This window comes from Cavia porcellus, unplaced genomic scaffold, assembly GCF_034190915.1.
Source record: "Cavia porcellus strain 051 isolate PalLab524CR breed Dunkin Hartley unplaced genomic scaffold, mCavPor4.1 scaffold_15, whole genome shotgun sequence".
NCBI lineage: Eukaryota > Metazoa > Chordata > Mammalia > Rodentia > Caviidae > Cavia > Cavia porcellus.
Window position 1 is genome coordinate 59,658,016 of NW_026947498.1, and position 19,896 is coordinate 59,677,911.

Below are 19,896 nucleotides of genomic sequence, written 5' to 3' on the forward strand. Positions count from 1 at the left end.
GCTTTGATTTTGTAACTTTAATGACTATTTTTAAGAAGACAATATGCAATGTATCAATTTTATGATGTTAATTTTTTTGAATTCTATTATTCTACCTTTTTCTATTTTTTAAATTTTCTTTCTTTAAATAAAAAATAAAATAAAAACAATTTCAAATAAAGAGATAAAGAATTACAATGTTATAAATGAATAAAAATTTGAAAAAAAATAAAGCTAAACCTCAACCAAAATAGACTTAGTATTATTTTAAAACTAGACATGTACAGCAACTATTTTGAAGATAACAATATATAAGGTAGTTATCATTGTTAATTTGCTATCATCTTGTTTTGAAATCCTATATTGTTTTGATTTTGTGTTTTCTTTTAATCTCTTTAAGATAAAATTAAAAAACTGGATAGTTATCAAAGTTTTTTTAATATGTGTCAAACCAATTATTGAGATAATTCTGCTCTGGTAATGTATTCTAAGAAACTAATTGTTAGAGGAAATAGTATGTCTGACAGCTTCATTTATTCATTACAGTGTTGTTTATAATCATGAAAAATCCTAAAAGGTACTGGAAAATGTCTGCATTTCTATCAAAGAGAGAAGAAGATCACTTACAGTACATCTACTTATGGGAACATTGCATCACTATTAGAAGTTAATGTTTTAAAGATGTAACACAGTAAAAATTAGCTTTATAGTCATGCACCACATAATGACATTTCAGTCAGTGGAGGACCATGCGTTCAATTCCAGTCCTGGAAGACGTTATTGCCTCGTGACAGTGGTCACCTTAGTGCGCTTCATTATTCACACACAACTGTCTAGTGTGAATTTCTTAGAACATTACCCGTCCTTAAGTAACACATGAATGCGTGTTAAAGTAGTTTTTAAGTAAACCGCTCTTCCAAAAAAATAAAATAGAGGTGAAGTAGTTAAAAAAAAGCAGACAGTGTTACCACTGCACCCTCTTTGCTGCCAATATCTCTCCCCTGTGTCCTCAGTGCCCTCTTTGGCTTGATCTACCGGCCCAGGGACTTTGCATCCTACATGCTGGGCATCTTCATCTGCAACCTGCTGCTGTATCTGGCCTTCTACATCATCATGAAGGTAAGCAGGTCACGGGAGCTGCGGTACCCAGCTCCCCAGCTGGCGGCAGGGGTGGTTCCTAACCCCTGGCCTCTGTGTCTCCCCGCAGCTGCGCAGTTCTGAGAAGGTCCTCCTCGTGCCCCTCTTCTGCATCACGGCCACTGCAGTGCTGTGGGCCGCCGCCCTGTATTTTTTCTTCCAGAATCTCAGCAGCTGGGAGGTAAGGGGACCATTCTGTTTTCCATACAGTTCTGTCTTCATTTTGTCTTTTGGTCTTTCCACTCCCTATCCTACTGTACGTGTTGCTTTTTGGGGATGTGGGGAGTACCCGGAATTGAACTCAGGACATTGCACTTGCTAGGCAGATGCTTATGCCACTGAGCTATATCCCTGGCCCCTGCATGTTGCATTTTATCTTTTTTTTTTTAACATTCTTTAAATTGAAAGCTTTTGCCAAAAAGGATTGTTTTTAGTATCCACACATGAATGCCTAAAATTGGCACATGGTCAACATTTCACAAATTTGAAAGCACTACAGACACTGCAAATTTGATCTTCACTATATGTTGCATTGTGACTCTGTTCCAAGTAGACGCATGATATGTGCAAAAACCTTGATGAGTGATCTCCATCTTTCAAATCATAAGTTTTCCCCTTGATGAGGACTGACCTCAGTGCTTTTGCACTGAGATAAACCTCCATCTTTTTTTTTTTTTTTTCTTGCCTCCTTTTGAGACAGGATCTCACTAAGTTGCTAAGTTTCCCAGGCAGGACTGAAACTTGTAATTCTCCTGCCTCAGCCACCTAAGTTCTAAAATTACAGGCGTGAGCTACCATTTCTTGCTTTTGTCTCTATAGGTTCTTCTATTCAGTACTTTTCAAATAAACAGGATCACACAATATGTGTCCATTGCATCTGCTTCTTTAATTAATTTATTTTTATTTATTTATTTAAGTTTGTGCCAGGGATCAAACTCACAACCTTGAGCTTGCCAGACAGGTGCTTATGCCGCTGGGCTAAATCCCCAGCCCGCCTGCTTGAATATAGTGAAATGTTCCCTGTGAAATGTGCCCACCTGTCCAGCACTCCTGTCTTCTGGCTCCTAAGGAACACTGTACAGTGTGGAGATACGTATATTTTATCTGCCTGTTCACATGCTGATGGACATTTGGGTTGTCTTCACTTTTTATTATTAGAAGTGACTCTGCTGTGAACCTTGTGCACAAGCTTGTGTGTGGAGCTGCGTCTTCCTGGAAGCTGACTTTCTGAGCCCCTGAGAAGCATGTTTATGGTTTCCTGCAGGTGAAACACCCAAACAGTAGGCCAGTGAAAGTCTCACCTGTGCCCCGCTTACCTTCCTCCAGGGAACCCCAGCCGAGTCCAGGGAGAAGAACCGCGAGTGTGTGCTGCTGGACTTCTTCGACGATCATGACGTCTGGCACTTCCTCTCCGCTACCGCCCTGTTTTTCTCGTTTTTGGTGAGCACATCGGATCTTTTTGTTGCTTTCTTTCTACTTTACATGTCATGTTTGCTCTTCCAAATCCATAGCCTTCTCATATTCCTTTTTCTCTCTCCAGTTCATTATAATTTGATGTACAGATCTTGTATTCCTTTTTTATATTTCATCCTTCAGTGAGATCTTTATTTTCATTTCCTTTTTATTTTTCATGTTTTTAGACACACTGGCAAAAGCTGCATCTGTCACTTGCACAGCACACTTGGACTAAACTCATATGCCCAGAACTTCCCCCAGGAGCTACCGCTGATGTTCAGGTTCCTCTAACACTGGGTTACTCCCTTCCTCCCCTCCTGCGGTCTCCCTCGATGTTTCATGAGCATTTTATAGATCCCGGGGCAGCCTGCTGGCTTCTCTTGCCTTCTACCGAGTACTGAATGTTCAGTTCTCTCCTGTCGTGCACGTTTTGCCCAAACCCTTTATCAACCTAGGGTGACAGTTCCCAGCATCCTTTCATCATGCTTGGAACGTTTCTAAGTTAAAAGTCCTGGTTCCTGTACACTGCTAGTTTCCTGGGCTCCCGCACCGTCCTCTGAAGAGCGCGGGCCTCCCACCTCCAAGTGGAGCGGAGCTGCCCTCTAGTGGCCAGTTTGGAAGGTCCATCCAATCTGTGCAAGCGTTCCTGTCACCTTCTAGGGAGAGCGACAACCAAGTGGAGAATAGGGGTCCATGTGGGAAAGTAACGGCCTGGACAACTAGAAATGAAGGCGAAATGTCCATTTGTTATATAGAAACACTCCATGCAATAAAACTTCATTTCCTGTAGGTCTTAACCTAAACATCACCTTTTAAGCAATGACTATGACTCCTCAAGCTACTCTACCACACTTTTTTTTGTCTTTTTGAGACAGGGTCTCCCTACGCCATTGAGGGTGGCCTTGGATTCTCTTTGTAGCCCAGGTTGGTCTCAAACTCCCAACGATCTGCCTGCCTCAGCCTCCCGAGTGCAGGGATTACAGGCATGTGCCACAAAGCCTGGCTCTATTTTTTTCTTTTTACTGTATTTCCTATATTCCCTTCTGAGTTTTTACCATTAGTACATATGAACACCTGACATTCTACATGTCATTCGTTTATGTGTTTCATGTCTAAAGCTTTCACTTGAATGTACACTTCAAGAGGGAGAGATGCTTGTCTCTCATCCCAGCCATTTCTCCAGTATCTAGAAGAGCTCATTATGAATGCTCATGAGTATTTAAATTCGTTAATAAATGAACAGTATCATTAGAACTGCTTGTTAATTGCAAAGCACTGCAAAAAGCTGCAGAATACATGAAAACAGGTAAGGGATAGGTCGTGTTCAGTCCGTTGGAGTCTCAGAGAAATGGGGATCTCATGTGGCTGCCACTGTACGTTCCTTTCATGTCTCTGTGCTCTCTCTTCAGGTTTTGTTAACTTTGGATGATGATCTGGATGTGGTCCGGAGGGACCAGATCCCTGTCTTCTGAGCCTCCAGTGTTAAAAGGAGAGCAGTCCATCCTGGTGCTGTTTCGTGAAAAATACAGTGACTGCAGCGAGGGACCCACCGCCTCATGCTCCACTCGCCTTTAGGGTGTCGGCCCTGCATTCACAGGAGCCAGAGAGAGCCTGACCTGCGAGAAAGGCGGCAGAAGGGAGGCCAGGGCTGTGCATGCAGGCAAAGCCTGGGAGAGCCTTCCTGCTTGCCACTCTGAAAGTTAGAAATGGACGAAGCTGCAGCACGGTCAGCTTTTGCCCACCCTCACCTGACAGTTGTCAGCCAGTGGCTCCTCTGCCCTCCAGCCATCAGGCCCAGAAAGGGCAGCCACTTATACTTGCCACCCCAAGACTTTGGAGAGTCCACCTTTGCACTTCTGCTGCACCCTCTGCTCTAGATGTCCAAAGTCCATCTCTTTTCTCCGGGGCCTTGGAAGGACGTAATTCCGGAGTATGGTGCCGAAGTGGACCCAAGGCCCCACCCACTAGGCAGTCCCAGCCCACAGCCTTCTCAGAAGGAATGCTGCATGCTCCCAGGTCCCATTAGAAGGGCTAAGGACTGGGTGTCGTCACACAGTCCTTTGAACAGGTAACCAGCACTGGGACCAAGGCCTGGGTGCTTGCCTTTTTTTAGTGTCATTTCACCTGTGTGTTACCCCACCTCTCTGCCTCTGCCTTCCTGGAAGGGTTCTGTTATGTCATAGATCTGCTGAACTCCAAGATGGGCGGGGAAATGGGGAGAATTCTTTGGGCAGCAAGAAAAACAAGAGAAATGGATGACACCTGGGGGAGACCAGAAACACCTGCATCCGGCACACAGGCCTCACCTTCAGGCCTGAGGTTCCTGGAGCGAATTCAGCAAAGGAACAGCACTTACCTGGCCTCCAGGTTCTCATGGCTCGGTGCTGGGCCCACATCACCTCCCGCAGAGAAATGTGAGCTCTCACCAGGGAGTCACTCTAAGGTCCTCTACAAATGAGCCCTTTACTGTCACTTAGGTAGATAAGGATTCCAGATTTTCTCCCTGAAGTTCTCTGAAGTACCTCAGGACGAACATGTTTTCCTCTCTGGCTGCGAAGAGCACAGGTAGTTTAGTGTTGTGTGTTCTTGCGCCTGACCCTCCTTCTAACCCCGGTAAGGTGGTGAAAAGCTCAGTGCCCCAGTTGCAGACTCATACTGCCTGGAAATTCTGTCTCCAAAGAGTCCCGTTTTTACCAAGCTTCTTCGCTGCCTGGAGAATGATGTTATCAACAAACGGACATTCAAAGGCTTGCATGCATATATATTTGCCTGTGAAACTGAAGTCATTTCTCATTTCTGCTTCCCTGATCACTCATTAGAGAAGTGAATCAGGCATTCTTCCTTTAAAAATTAGATTTTGTCTCAAGTATTTGCATCATGTTCAAAAACATACTTTGGAAGTTTGGTCAAACTGTTTGGTAAGATTTTCCTGACTTTAAAAACATGAAGATGCTATGAAATATTTTGTGTGCTTTTTCTAAAATGTCCCTAAGTTTATACATGAGTCTTCTGTTATTCTTTATTCCGCAAAAACTGTTGGCTTCCTTGCTGGGCATAACAGTGTACACCTATAATCCCAGTGCTCTAACCCTCTTTCATACAGGAGGATGTCTTTGAGTTCAGTTTCAGTGTAGGCTACACAGTGAGTTCAGGGCCAGTCTGGACTACACAGCAAAACCAAAAGAAAGTAATATAAAATAAAAATTGTTGGCTTCCAAGGCCATCAATTAAATGGTTGTGTTAATCTAATACCTAAAGGCACTTTCAAAACTGTTTTTCACTTACTTGATCTAATTCTTTTAAGGTATTCATGGTTGCCAATCTAAAAGGACCCACTAACCAGGTTGGCAGGGCACACCTATACTTCTAACACTCAGAAGGCTGTGAGATAGGAGGATTGCCTGGGTTACATAGTGAGTTCAAGGTCAGCCTGAATTACAGAGCAAGACCCTATTTCAAAAAAATAAAAGGATCCACTAAGGAAATGTGGATAGCAAAGTCCACTTGAATATTCCTGTGGCCTGAAGTGAATACTTTTAAGATGCATTACCTGTTCTGAATCATTTGGGAACAATATTGGTATGAATGGGGAGACACCTATGGGAACCAGGGAGGCCCCTAGAAAGGGACCTCCTGCATTCTGTGTTCTGACAATGCCTGTCATGTTGTGGTCAGTTTTGTTCTACACAGCAGGATTAAACCCAGACCAAGCCTGCTTTGATAAACATTAGTTCGAAGTGCCGCATGTTGTTACTTCTCTCCCAGCCCTGATTTTGTGGTTGGAGGATCTAAGGAAGCCACTGAGCTGTCTCTGGGGGGATCATAGGAGTACCAGAGTAGAGGGAAGAAACCAGTTTTCAGAGGATATCTGTACATACATAGGACGATGCCCTGCTAACTTTCACCTGTGCTCATGGACTGTGCTGTTTAAAAGAAAAATCGAGGCTCAGCCTAAAAGCCAAGTTCAGCAGAAACGTAACTGAGCAAAGCAGTGGCAGTGCAGAGGCCCCTTGGCAGAGCGAGCCCGAGAGTAACAGGAGCAGCTCAGCTGGAGCAGGACAGAGACACAGCTGCCGGAAGGCAGACACACATGAAAAATGACCTCTCCACACGTCTGGCAAATGGGGCTGGAGAGGCAGCCCCACCTGTTTATGGGAGATGGTTCAGGGATTAGTCTAGTTTTATTTTAGCAGCCAGAGAAGCCAGTGGAAACCCAGAGTCTATCTGGGGAAAGCAGTTTCCATTACTGAAGGTGATCCCTGAGCCAGCTCCTTGGGAGAAAAACAAACCATAGCAGCTGCTGCTTTTGTAGCTCCAAGCACTGTATCTCAGTACATCAATGTCCGCCCAAATGATTCTCACACTAGGAGATAGTCCCTGTCTAAAACCTGGGGGAGAGGGAAGGGACAAAGATACGTCTTCAAAAAATAAAAGATACATCTTCTTCATAGGAGGAGACTTTAGTCCAAATGTAACTACCTAGTTGCTATGTGACCTTGGGTAAGTTGCTAAATCTCTCTGACCCTCAAGTTAGCATATCTTCATGAGGATGGCATGGCTGTGTAGGGTGCCAGGAGCAGTGCCAGCACAGAGAAGACCCTCAGTTCTCACCGAGTGAGCCCCCAGGAAGAAGGCCAAGGCCTCACCAATGCTGAGCTTCCTCTCCTCCCCTATCTCTCTCCTGAAGTCCCTGGAGTTTCCCGTCCTCAGTCCCAGTAGGTCCTGAGGGGGTTGGGAGGCCATCTCGCCTTCAGACACTGCCCAGAATTGTTAGTCTCCTACCCCCAGGTGCTTCCATTCCCTTTATCACTACATTTCACAGCCCCTGGTCCTTAATTCCAGCCAAAGGACAAATGCTGCCAAAACGAGAACCAGTGGCAACTCTGCCTGTGTACATCACATCGCCTCTGCTATCTGCGCCTCAGGATCACAGAGGAGGGAAAACCCAGATTTTCTCCTTTCATGGAGCTGTGCCCCACTTCAGTCCAGGGAAGGCGATGACCAAGTGTCCTCCCACTCTAGCGCCTTACCACTAAATGTTTTGGAGGTCCAGCATGTGGAATGGGAGAGCCTCAGGCGTCAGGGGACAAAACAAGTCCCAGAAGTCTGGTGGGTGTCACTCAGGATTGCAACGATCCACTGTGACTTCAGTGTCTTCTGGTGAAATCACTATGAATAAAGATGCTATGTGCTCTGTCTGAAATCATGCCAAGCTCTTGCTTATCTTGTCTCCTCACTGCTAAGGTACCACTGTCAACAAAAGTCAGTGTGCACTAAATCTTAGGCTTCAACACACATGAACTCGTCAGGCAGTAGTGCTCATTATGCAGAAGGAGCATGTGGGATATCATCCCATGGTGAGCTCTGTAACAAGGGGTAGGGAAGGTCATGGGACTAAGAATAAAGGTCAGATCTTTGCTATAGTGCGCTTGATTTTTTTGTTTGTTTGTTTGTTTTCAGGTAGACTAAAAGCAAAAGAAGATTGTTGGAGTCCACTGAGCTGAGATTTCAGAGACAAGTACAACCACTACAGGCAGTAATAGTATCAGATTTGAACAGGTAAACTGAGTCCCATTGGACTCTTACAACCTGGCCTGTCAGGGTGACAGGAAGAGAATAATTGTCTTTCTAGATAAAAAGGGATCAAAAAATCAGAGATGCTTTGAACTGACAATTTCAAATATTTCATTATGATTTTTTTTTATTTTGTCTTTTTGCTTTTTATCAGTACCGGGGATCGAACTCACGACTGCCTGCTTGCAAGGCAGGTGCTTATGCTGCTGAGCTAAATCCCCAGCCCCAAATATTTCATTAAAAAAGTGAAAATCCCAGTTTTAACCCCAGCAGATAACTAGGATTGGAGATTAGAGATTGGAATGGAGATTATTTTAATCCATCATGGAGAAAACAGAAACAGCTGTTCACTCATAGAAATTGCAAATACTCTCCCTACTAGAGGACAAGCAGGGGACTGAGGTTCCCAGTCTGCACTTTCAGTAGCTCTTACAAGTGGCTGCTACTGCCCTCAGTCCTGTCACTAAGCCCAACAACATGAAAACTGGCAAAACTGATCATCCTAGCAGCGAGCATTCACCATCAGGCATTCTGCTAAAAGTTTCATATAGATTATCATAACGAATCCTGAAAGCCCCCCTAAAAATCAGGATTATTCTTATTTTCCCTTTTTCCCAGATGGAAAGACTAAAGCAGAGAAAGCACTGCTCATGAGATGAAATGCATGGTGGAGAAAGCTGGATTATAGTCAGACAAGAATAGCTCACGTAAAACCAAAGAGGAGAAAGACAGACCATGGCAATGGAAATCCTACGCTGATCCGTGTATTTTTTTTATATGTTTGCAAAGCATATAGTCTAGGATCATATAACTGTTCAACATATTAACCAAGAGAGAAGATTTTTCCAAAACTCAGAAGATGAGAGAATTATGTAAACCTGAGTAACAACACAACCTACAGTGCTTTGGGAGAGCCAACCGTACCAAACACGGCTTTGGATCATTTTCATTCTCTAAACTGGAACAGCTGGATTCATGTGAGCATGGTTGTGTATGTCTCTAAGCTTGTTAAAAACCAAACTCATTTTTAGAAATTCAGTGATTTCACTTGGCAAAGGACTACAGACTCAATTTTTCATTTTAAATTAAAATGCACATTCCACAGAATGGCAGGTTACCGCTGGGAGCTTCTTGGTTCAAAACACCAAAATTTTAAATGGAGAGAGAGTGAAGGAATGCAGTGGGTTTTCTTCATTTCTGAAAAACCTTTAGAGACTCAAAAAGTCATGAAAAGTATACACATCTTCCAAAGCTGCCTCTGAAACTGGTCTGTGCTGGCCACTAGGTGAAGCAGACTCTGTACCTCTCATCAGCTGTTGGACCATCTTTATTCTTGGTGGCTGGACTCAACCCTCTCCTCCCACAATATAGTTTTGTTTTTTTGTTTTTTTTTTTTTTTTTATCGGTAGCGGGGATTGAACTCACGACTGCCTGCTTGCAAGGCAGGCACTTATGCCGCTAAGCTAAACCTCCAGCCCCCAGCCACAATATAGTTTTATCTCAACCATATTTAGGCAGAGGAAGTAGTTGCATTCAACCAGGAAATTACATTTGGTATACAAGGAGAAAGGTACTAAATGTTTTTTAAATTTGTCCAGAAATGGGTCAGTTAAAAGCAACGCAAGTTGGTTTGGAATAAGGAATGCTAGTCAACTTTCATTTCTTATTCTAAGATAGCTATTGGATACTTTTTTCTTTAAAGAATATTTAAGGTAAATTTGCACATTCATTCCACAGAATTACTCAAAAAAAAAAAAAATGGGTCTAACCTCATTAAATCATGAATTCCCAGAAAACTCCCTGGAGCTGAAAGTTCTCTGCCATTATGAGTTGGCTTAAGTTTCTTTCCACACCACAGATCTGAATGTGATTAAGCAACACACAGAAACACCACCAACAATCAGATTTGCACAGCACAGACTTAGTTAAAAGCTAGATTTTCGTATTTTCCCCAAATTCTGTAGCTGATCTGATTGTGTGAAAGATGAAGTGGCACACTGATATTGTTAACCAATCAGCTGACTTACTAATTTATCTAGGAAGCAGATTAGCATCAGGTCCTCAATTTCTCAGACAAAGGAGAGGGGACCACGAATAGGTCTCTGCATTGACCAGCTGAGTATATCCTAGAGGAGGTCTCTATTTCTGACTTTGGTAAGGGAGGCAGACATGAGGAAGGTCAAGAAAAACTAATTGCTACTTTATGTGAAATAGCCCTTTGCAATTGTATGAAAACACACTCAAATATAAAAGTGTCACTTGTTCTTCACAATGGTCTGTAAGGTAGGCAGGATAGGTACCAATAATAATAAACAGGGAGAAGATCCAATAAGCTAAGACACAAAGAAGTTACACCATTTTCCCAAAGTCACAGCCCCGTAATGGAGTCAGACACAAAACCAGACCATAGTGTTCTCTTTTTCTAAAGGATGGCAGTAGGGTTGGAGCAAAGCCCTGGGTTTGATCCCCAGCACCAGACACACACACACACACACACACACACACACACACACACACACACACACATACACAATGCGCATGCACAAATAAGAATAATAGGGAAATATCTGCTATATTTTGCTAACTCAAAGAAAGTTTATTGGTAGAAAACCAACATGGGGCAGAAACAGCTGGTGCAGGGCTTTCTCCTGGAGGAGAAAGCAGGGTTGTGCCATAGTAGGCTTATTAAGTTACGTGGTCCATGATTAGAAAGGTGATCAGCACTGTAAAAGCCCTGAAGCCAGTGGACGCTACAGTCAAGCTGTGTTAGTCAACATGACCATTTACATTTCAGGGCAGCTAGGCATGGACCCTTCAAATGAACAGCTGGCTCAGGAGGGGCAGCAGAAGAAGCTAAAAAAGCTCTTTCAAATACAGGCAGAAGTCTGAAAGCAGCGGGGTATGACCTCACTAATGATTTCAGGAGTAATTTTCCTGTTAGAGCTGCTTACCAGGTCTCTGCTTTGCCCAAAGGAGACCAAGTTGACATCAAAACAGCAGCTATCAAACGACTCACAGAACAGCACAACTGAAGTGTGCACAGTGCTATTTACTCTGGAATTATCATCACATTAACACTTTGAAGTTTTACAATCGATTTTGGAAAGTTAAAATACACAAGGTTATCATGGAAATATATAGTAGGGTGATTTGGCATGTATTAAAGATTAGATGGTAAGTCCAGTTGCTGATACTGTCACACTTATGTACACTAATACTGCAGACTGAGAGAAGAGGCACTCATTACATAGCTACTCAAAAAGGGAAACAGCTTGTAGAAAGATGAGCTGTTTTTCCTAAGAAATAACGAAGAGCACATCTAATTCAATTAAATCCCACTCACTTACAGATGTGAAATATTTAGTTCTGCTAGAAAAAAGCATATATGATAATGCTTTTATTTAAGTAAAATCAAATTATTCAAACTTGAATGTAGGGATAAAGAAAAAAAGTAGACCAAAATTTTATATATTTTTCTAATGAAAATAAAATAGCATAAAGATGAAAGAGAGAGAAAGAACCGGTGTCTGTTCAACTTCCATAGTGTTTTCTTTAATCTTTTTTGTTTAGGTATAAAATATATTCAGTAATGTACAATATGTATATTCATTCTAAGTGAAAACAGGTGACTTTTGGTACACACACACACGCACACCAATGAAACAACCAGCATTAGAGATACATTTCCAGAGCCCTCATCCCCATTCTGAGTCAGTCTTGTCCAGAGATAACTGCTATTCTGATTTTTCTTGCCACAGACTTTTGGCCTGCTCTTGAAGTTGAATAAATGCGATCATGCAGAATAAATTCCTTTTTGCCTGGTTCTTCACTCAACATAATGTCTGTACAGTCTGCCTGCATGTATCCATAAGTTTGTTTTGTGAATATATAACATTTTTCTTACTCACTGATGGACATTTGTTTCTAGGTTTTTGAAATTGTAAAGAAAATTTTCAAAAACATTTTTATATGTCTTTTGGTGAACTTTTTCCCACTGCCCTATGAAATTACTAGATTATGAGGCAGGTATGTCTTTATTAGTAAAGAATAGTGCTAACAGTTTCCCTAATTAGTTTGAGCAGTCAGCCCCTTATGAGTGTTGTAGTTATTCCACATCTTTGTCAATGCTTAGCATTTATAAGTTCTTTCGTTTTAGCCACTCTAGGTAAGAATGCCCTGGCATCTCACTGCATTTCTCTTTGTATTTATTTGATGAATAATGATGTTAAGCATCTCTATATAGACTTCTTGGCTAATTGTGTGATGGAATCATTTTTAAAACTAGTTTATGGTGCTGGGGTGTAGTTCAGCATAGAGTTCCTGCTGAGATTACAGAAAGCCCTAGGTTTAATCACCAACACAGAAAAAAAAATCAGCCTATAAAACTTTTTCTTGTTTATATATTTTTGACAGTGGTGTGACATGGTGATGTCCAAGTTATATATTTTTTTATTATGATTGTAAACAGACATTTCCTGTGATTTATTCTAGAATACTACTTTTTAAATTTTTCAGTCTTTTAATTTTTATTCTTAAAAATTGAAGACTCCAAAGTTTTTGTTTGTGGGGATTTATCTAGCAATATTTATCATATTAGCAAAAAAAAAAAAAAAAAAGAAAGAAAAGAAAATCTAGTCTCACAGAAATGTATGGTTCAACAGAGAAAAGCATTTTAGTCGCTTTTACAGGTAACTGGCTATTCTTTGATACTGTATCAAAACTTAATGTGGATTTAAAACTACACCAATCAACTTGCCATGTTTTGTTACACTGAAAACCATTCATCCTCGTTGCATTTGAATAGATCTTTTCACCAAGGTATGATTTTGTAATGGCACTTCTTAGTATTAATTAATATTATTTATTAATATAATCACTAACCTCATCGGAGCAGCATTATTGGGAACCTCTCAAGCTTATAGTGATAGAAGGTATAATGGTTTTGTTCCATTCATCATTGAAAGAATGCTGCCAAATGCCTTAATTCTGCATAAACACAGATTTTGTCCTTCTTTATCTAAAAATAATGCTCCGTGGGAGGAAAAACCCCACTATTTTCTGCACTGAATTGTGCCCTAGTGTTTGCTTTCCATGGGATCACAAAATACAAGATATTAATGTTTAAAAAGAATATTGAGGAGGGTTAAAAATGACAGAATAAAATTGGCCACAAAATACAGCTTCTCTGGGACCCAAAACCAAGGCATGTATAAAACAACAACTTGGTGAAGAAGAAAAACAAAACAAAACAAGCAGATCTCCAGGAACTGGGAGGGACCTGCCTGGAGGAAACACAGTGTGCACACAGGAAATAACAAATCAGTTGATGAAACTAGCCCAGCTACTGAGAGAGGCCTGTCTCTGATTTTATAAGACAAGCTTGAAAAGGGTTGGCCACTCCAAGGACAAACAAAGGACTAGACTGGCAACACCAGCCCCAAGCAAAGCCCATGAATATTGTAAAGTGAAAGAAAAAAATAAAAACATGAAAGTTTTACTCTGAAAGTAACTCCTTCCACATAGCAAGCTAGAGCTCGAGAACAAATCTAGTATAGCATCTACCATACTTGAGAGTAATCAGGAGCCATTTGGGGAAGGGATTCATTGTGTAAGACTAAACTACAGAACAACTACTTCTCAGGGTTAATGGCATCATGCTACCTCAGTGTCTGGGCCAAAGACACAGTTGTGGAGAGGGCTCAGGTTAGATATAGACTCCCTGATGAATCAGATCAAGGACATAGAAGTTTTGCCCTCCAACTTGAGAAACCTGGCTGGTCTTGAGTGCCTTTCAGAGGGGAAAGGGCCTGAGAGTGCTGGCACTAAGTCAAGTGGACTGCTTGACCTCTGTCCCCATCCCACCACACTGCCTACGTCTTGCACAGAGTTCTGTGCTCTATTTTCATAAGTCATAACAGGGATATGCCTTGACTTCAACTTGCCTCAGCCTGGGTGCACAGACGGAGGGCCTCTGGAGCAGGGTGGTAGGCACTTTACAAACCCATGGGCCATACAGCTTGGCAGAGAAAGATGGGGCTTAGGGCACATAAGGAGCACAGAAATGGAAAGCAGCTGCAGTGAAAATAGACTCAGAAAAGAAACCACTGTTCAACCGTGCCCACCATTAAAGGCAGAGAAAACGTTAGCATTCACACACAAAAACATGAGTGTGGAAACAATAAATCTTAGTAGTAACTCACCCTCCCACTCTCGTATCTCATGGATTTCAATACTGCAGACTCTGGAAAGAAACCACGCATTGAAAAACAAGAAAAAAAATTGTATTTATTTCTCATTTTCTTCATGGGGGGGGGCTTTTTTTGTTTTGCTGCTTTCCTATTTTTTATTTGTTCTCTTCTGCTTTTATCTAATTCTATTCTTTTAGTCCTTAATATTATGATCCTTTAATCTCATTTCCTTTTCATCTTCCTTTTTAAAATTTACTTCTCTCATATTCCCCTTCCCCATCCCTTACCAGTATTACTATCAAGCTTTAATTATGTTTATCTATTTAGTTGACATACTATTATTGTTGTATTAGTTTCTATTGTTAATGGTGGGATAGTTGTTGCATTCGGTAGATTTTTTTGTATTGTTAAGAGTAGCTTTTATTTGTTCTTATGATATGCCAACATCTACTTTGTTCTTGATTCTTTTAATTTTGATGACTTTCTGGTTATTAACTGATTCTTGTTGTAGGCCAGTATCTACTTTGTCTTTGTGTCATCAACATTAACCAGAGAACTGAGGACAGGAAAAAGGAAACATGAGAAAATAAGGCAACAAAATATCTCCAGGCTGGGCATGGTGGTGCACACCTGCAATCCCAGCACCCGGAGGCTTGAAGCAGGAGGATCACCATGAGTTAGAAGCCATTCAGAAAGCTGAGGCAGGAGGCCAGGTTGCGCTACATTGTGAATTCAAGCCCAAACTGAACTGCATAGCAAGATCCCGTCTCAAAAAAAAAAAAAAAAAAAAAAAAAAAAAAAAAAAAAAAAATAGAATGTCTCCAAAAACTCCACGGACTCCATCAAAGCTGATCCATGGGGCATCTATGGGGAAGAAGTCAAAGGCCAATCAGCTTAATTATATAAAGATAAAAGATAGGAAAAAAACCCAGCCAGGCATAGTAGTGCACACCTGTAATCTCAGCACTCAAGAGGCTAATAGGATTGCTTAGAGTTCAAGGTTAGCCTGGGCTACGTAGTTTGTTCAAAGTCTATTTCAAAGATAGCAAGATGTATTATGGTAGCTATTTTGAATTTACTGTTATTTTGTTTTGAAGCCCTGCATTGCATGCATTGTTTTGCTCTTATTAGTTCTATTCTGTTCTGTTATGTTTGATTTTCCTATGTCTGATGGTAGGGACAGCTATTTTGAAAATAACAAGAGGCATTATGGTAGCCACTGTTGATTTATTATCTTGTTTTGAAGTCCTGTTTCACCATTTTGTTTTGATTGGCTTTGTTTTGTTCTTTTAAAATAAAACAAAATAAAAATCCTTATGCTGTTTTCCTGAAAAAAAAAAAAGTCCATCTGAATTACAGAACAAGATCCTGCCTCCAAAAAACAACAAAACAGATCAATAAGGAACTCAGCATGCTCACAGATGATATAGCTAAATAGACAGTGGACTTAATAAACAAAATAAGTGAGTTTACATAAGATACTAAGTAAAAGCTAGTTTTAGCTACCCAGAACAATACAAAAAACTGCCTTAGAAATGCCTTAGAATGACTGCCTTAGAAAATAATTAGAATCTAAGAAAGGAACCACAGAAGTCCAGAAGCTATAAAGTTCTTTTGAAAGCCTGACCAACGTGAGGACAGTGTTAGAACTAGAAGACAGGATGGATGCAGCTGACCACGTACTTAGAGATATCCTAAGAACAACAAGAGAATATGGATGCTAGACGATGCAAAGGAGACTAATAAAAGGTTAATTAGAATTAGTGAAAAATCAGAAGAAAGCAGGTAACTATGAAATACAGAATCCTAAATAGCCATAATCAAGACAGAAATGCTTAACCTGGTGGAAGATAAAATAGGAAAAACTCTTGGAAGACATACGCATACACTTTCTGAAAAGAATTTCAATTATACAAGAAATAAAACTAAGAATCAACATCTTATAAAGTTAGCACAGCCAAAGAAACAACAAACAGTGCGAAGAAACAACCTACAGAATGGGAAACAATGTTTGTTAGCTATTTCTCAGATAGGACTAATATCTGGAATAAATAAAGAACACAAAAAAATTAGACCCCATCCTCAAACAGACACTTCTCAGAAATACAAATGGCTAATACATGGTGGGGTGGGGTGGGGGGGAGAGTTCAACATAGCAGGCCATTAACCATTAGGGAAATGTAAAGTAAAATGATACTAAGGACCCATCTTACTTCATAAAAAGATAGGTATAGTAACCTGCGCACTCAGGATTACTGAGAGTTCAAGCCAACCTGAAGCACACAGTAAAAACTCTGTCTTTAAAAAAAATAAAATAAAAAGAACCCCACAAAGATGGCCATTATCAAGAAATCAAATAACAAATGCTGGTGAGGTTGCAGGGGAAAAAGGAACACTTCTACATTGTTGGTGAGAATATAAATTAGTATAAGCACTATGAAAATCAGTATGAAGATTCCTTCAAAAATCCAAAGACAGAAATTCCATTCAAGCCAGTTATTCCCCTTCTATGTATCTTTCCAGAACAGTTAAAGACATAAGACAATGATACATGCATACTCAAGTATATAGCAGCACAACTCCTAATAGATGAATCTTGGAATTAGCCTACACGTCTATCAGAAAATGTGGTACTTGTATGCGACAGAGGACCACTTTGCCATAAAGCATAAATTTGAATCACTGGTAAGAAAATGAACGCACTTTGAGATCATGATGTTAAGTGGAAGAAATTAGACACACAATGCATAAATATCACATAGTTTCTCTTATAGGAGAAACCTAAAGTGTAAGAGCAAAATTAAAGGTAATACGAAACAGAGAGACACATCCTGTGCATATGGAAAGGAGGTAAAGAGATGGAGGAGACATAGGGAAGGGAACTAAAATGTGTGATGTACATCAACTCCCCATGATGAATGCAATCATATACCTCAAACATGTACTAGCAAAAAATAAAATTTAATAAAGAATATTAAAGGTAAATACACTCCATAGTCAAGATTTAATAAAAGTAATGAACTCTATTGTTTTATTAAGTGAACATTCTAATGTGAACTGGCTTTTTATTTTCCACTATGAAATTATGATTATGAACAATCAACGACTACTAGTACAGTACAGTATTGGCACCACTGCTTAGATCTGTGCTTAAGTACCAGGAGTTTTATGCACTATTCCTTTTGCACCATCAGTGCAAGTGTCAACACAGTACATATGCGTGTTACATCACGATACTGTCAGAAAAATACATTTCACAGCACAGACTCTCTAAAAAGGTGTTAGCAAAGCCCAGAGATTCTGAGATCGTATTAAGAAATACTTTTTTGTGGGGTGGAGGGTTGCTGGAGATTTAGCTCACTCAAGTGGCTGTTTGGTAAACTCAAGGTCATGAGTTTGGTCCCTGGTACCCCCCCCCAAAAAAAGGAAATACTTTTTTTAAAGGAGTTTTAGTGTTTTATCTTTCATAATTAGGTTTATAATCCAACTCAAAATAATTTTTGTGTATGGTATGAGGTAGAGATCTTAGAGCCTCTCCATACCCAGTTAGTTACTCCAGCACAATTTACTGAAAGACCATCTTTTATTCCCCAAATCTGGTACCTCTTGTCATAAATTCAATGATTATAGAAATATAATGTTTCTCAGGTTTCCTACCATTGGCTTACTATATGCCAATTAATGAAAAATTTATAGTAATGTTTTGGTAATTTTAAATCTTTCAACTTTGCTATTGTCTGGTCATCTTTTTCTCACGTTGCAGATTGAAACTAGGGCCTTTGCACTGAGTTACACCACCAGCCTCTTTTGATTTTTTTTTGAGACACAGTGTTGCTAGGACGCTGGGTTCAACTTGCCATTGTCCTGACTCTATTCCCAGAGTGCTCAAACTACAGCTGTATACCACATGACCAGTTTCTAATTTTATTTCTTGAGATAGTGGACTATCCTCATACCTACATTTTAAAAATTACATAAACTTTAGGATGTTTGTCAATTTCCACCCCCCCCCCAAATTTCACAGTACTTAAGTTGCAACTGCACCAATTTATATACTTTGAAGGAAACTGACTTCAAAGTCAGTTTTATTGACAATCAAATGACAATGACAATCAAAATACTGAGTTTTAATCTGAATCTCTAAGAAGTTAGTACAAGTATTTAGAGCTTCAATTTCCTACAGTACATGAGAAAAAAATGACCTTTGTGGGTTCTGCTTTTAATATATTAGTACATATTTCATGTATTTATAAGTCAGAAACCAAGGAGAAGTGAGAATAACTGAGTACCTGCTACTCAGTGCAGTGGAACACACTCTTCCTCCTTCGTACCATCCTCTATCCTTTCGTAGGTATCCATTACTCTGAAGTGTGGATTTGTAACTTCCTTATCATTTTTCTGCAATAGGCCATTCCTAAATAATAAATTAAGATGTAGCCATTTAAACTGCATAAATTACATCGTGCAAATAGCCTCTTGATTTTCCCCTTAGTAGTTAGTGCAAATTTTAATTAAGTTCATGTGTATAGCTATCATGAAGGATCTTTTATCTCAAAGTTGTCTACTTTCATTCACTATAAAACAGAGTTTAAAATGGGTAATCTCTAAATACTCTTCTAGATATGAACTTCTAATTTTGCTTAAGAAGAGACACATAGTTTAGTCTAACAATAAACAGTAAAACCTTGGTTTGCAAGCATAATGAACTCTAAAAACATGTTTGCAATCTAAAGCACTTGTCTAGTGAAGCTAGTTCCCCCATAAAAAAAATATGAAACCTCAGAAGATTTCACAACCCAATACTCATATAAAAATGATTACGATAGTTAATACAAATTAAAATACAAAATATAAACAAAAATAAATTAACCTGCACTTACCTTTGAAAAATTTTGTGCTGGTGTGAGGGAGAATAGGGTTGTTGTGTAGGATGACTTTCACTAACAAATTCACTGCTATCTATTGGCTCAATATTTTTCTTTTCATGCAGCTTCAACAAAGAACCTATCCAATGATACTTTGCATCCTTTTGAGGATTTCATGGAAATGTGGCATTCTGCTGTTAGACAGATTTCTCTTATGCACTGATATAGCCTTATTCAGATGGTGCTTTTCTACAAAATTCTGCACTGCTCCCCATATTTTACACATCCCCATAATCTCATCTGAAGGGACTCTTCTTTTTCTCTTCTTCTCCAGACAAGATCCCCTTCACAACCTCTTGCTATAAGATGGTCACCCACAATCCCACAGAAAGAAAGAGAAACAGAAAACAGAGAAGAACTACTGGTTCATTTCTAATCATATCACATTCAGTGTCACATACTAATTGTAAGAAAGTGCTCATTTATCAAATTAAAATTTATGAGAAAAGTTTATCTTATGGAACACTCACTTGCAATCCAAGATTTTAGTGTAGCTTTGATCATAATTATGAATTGAGGTTGACTGATTAGGAACACAAACTCTGCAAAGTGTCACAAGATTACTGTCAGAAATGTGGCAAAACTTTAAAATTTCTTGAAAATGATTCTTCAATATGCACAAAAAGGTTTAAAATGTC

The 19,896-nt window shown here is 39.9% G+C and overlaps 1 protein-coding gene and 1 pseudogene across 6 annotated transcripts in view; both read left to right on the forward strand.

Annotated features, from left to right (window-relative positions):
* Window positions 1–5,568, forward strand: part of Sidt1 (SID1 transmembrane family member 1) — a 97,929-nt gene extending 92,361 nt beyond the window's left edge. For all 6 annotated transcript variants that reach the window (XM_063224990.1, XM_063224987.1, XM_023564884.2 and 3 more), the window contains 4 exons: window positions 993–1,098; window positions 1,187–1,297; window positions 2,443–2,556; window positions 3,981–5,568. In XM_063224990.1, the coding sequence (XP_063081060.1) occupies window positions 993–1,098; window positions 1,187–1,297; window positions 2,443–2,556; window positions 3,981–4,043 (394 nt within the window). In that variant the 3' untranslated portion in view covers window positions 4,044–5,568. The remainder of the gene's footprint in view (window positions 1–992; window positions 1,099–1,186; window positions 1,298–2,442; window positions 2,557–3,980) is intronic.
* A 2,697-nt stretch (window positions 5,569–8,265) lies between these two features.
* Window positions 8,266–12,090, forward strand: LOC134470501 (2-iminobutanoate/2-iminopropanoate deaminase-like; annotated as a pseudogene).
* The last annotated feature ends 7,806 nt before the right edge of the window (window positions 12,091–19,896 follow it).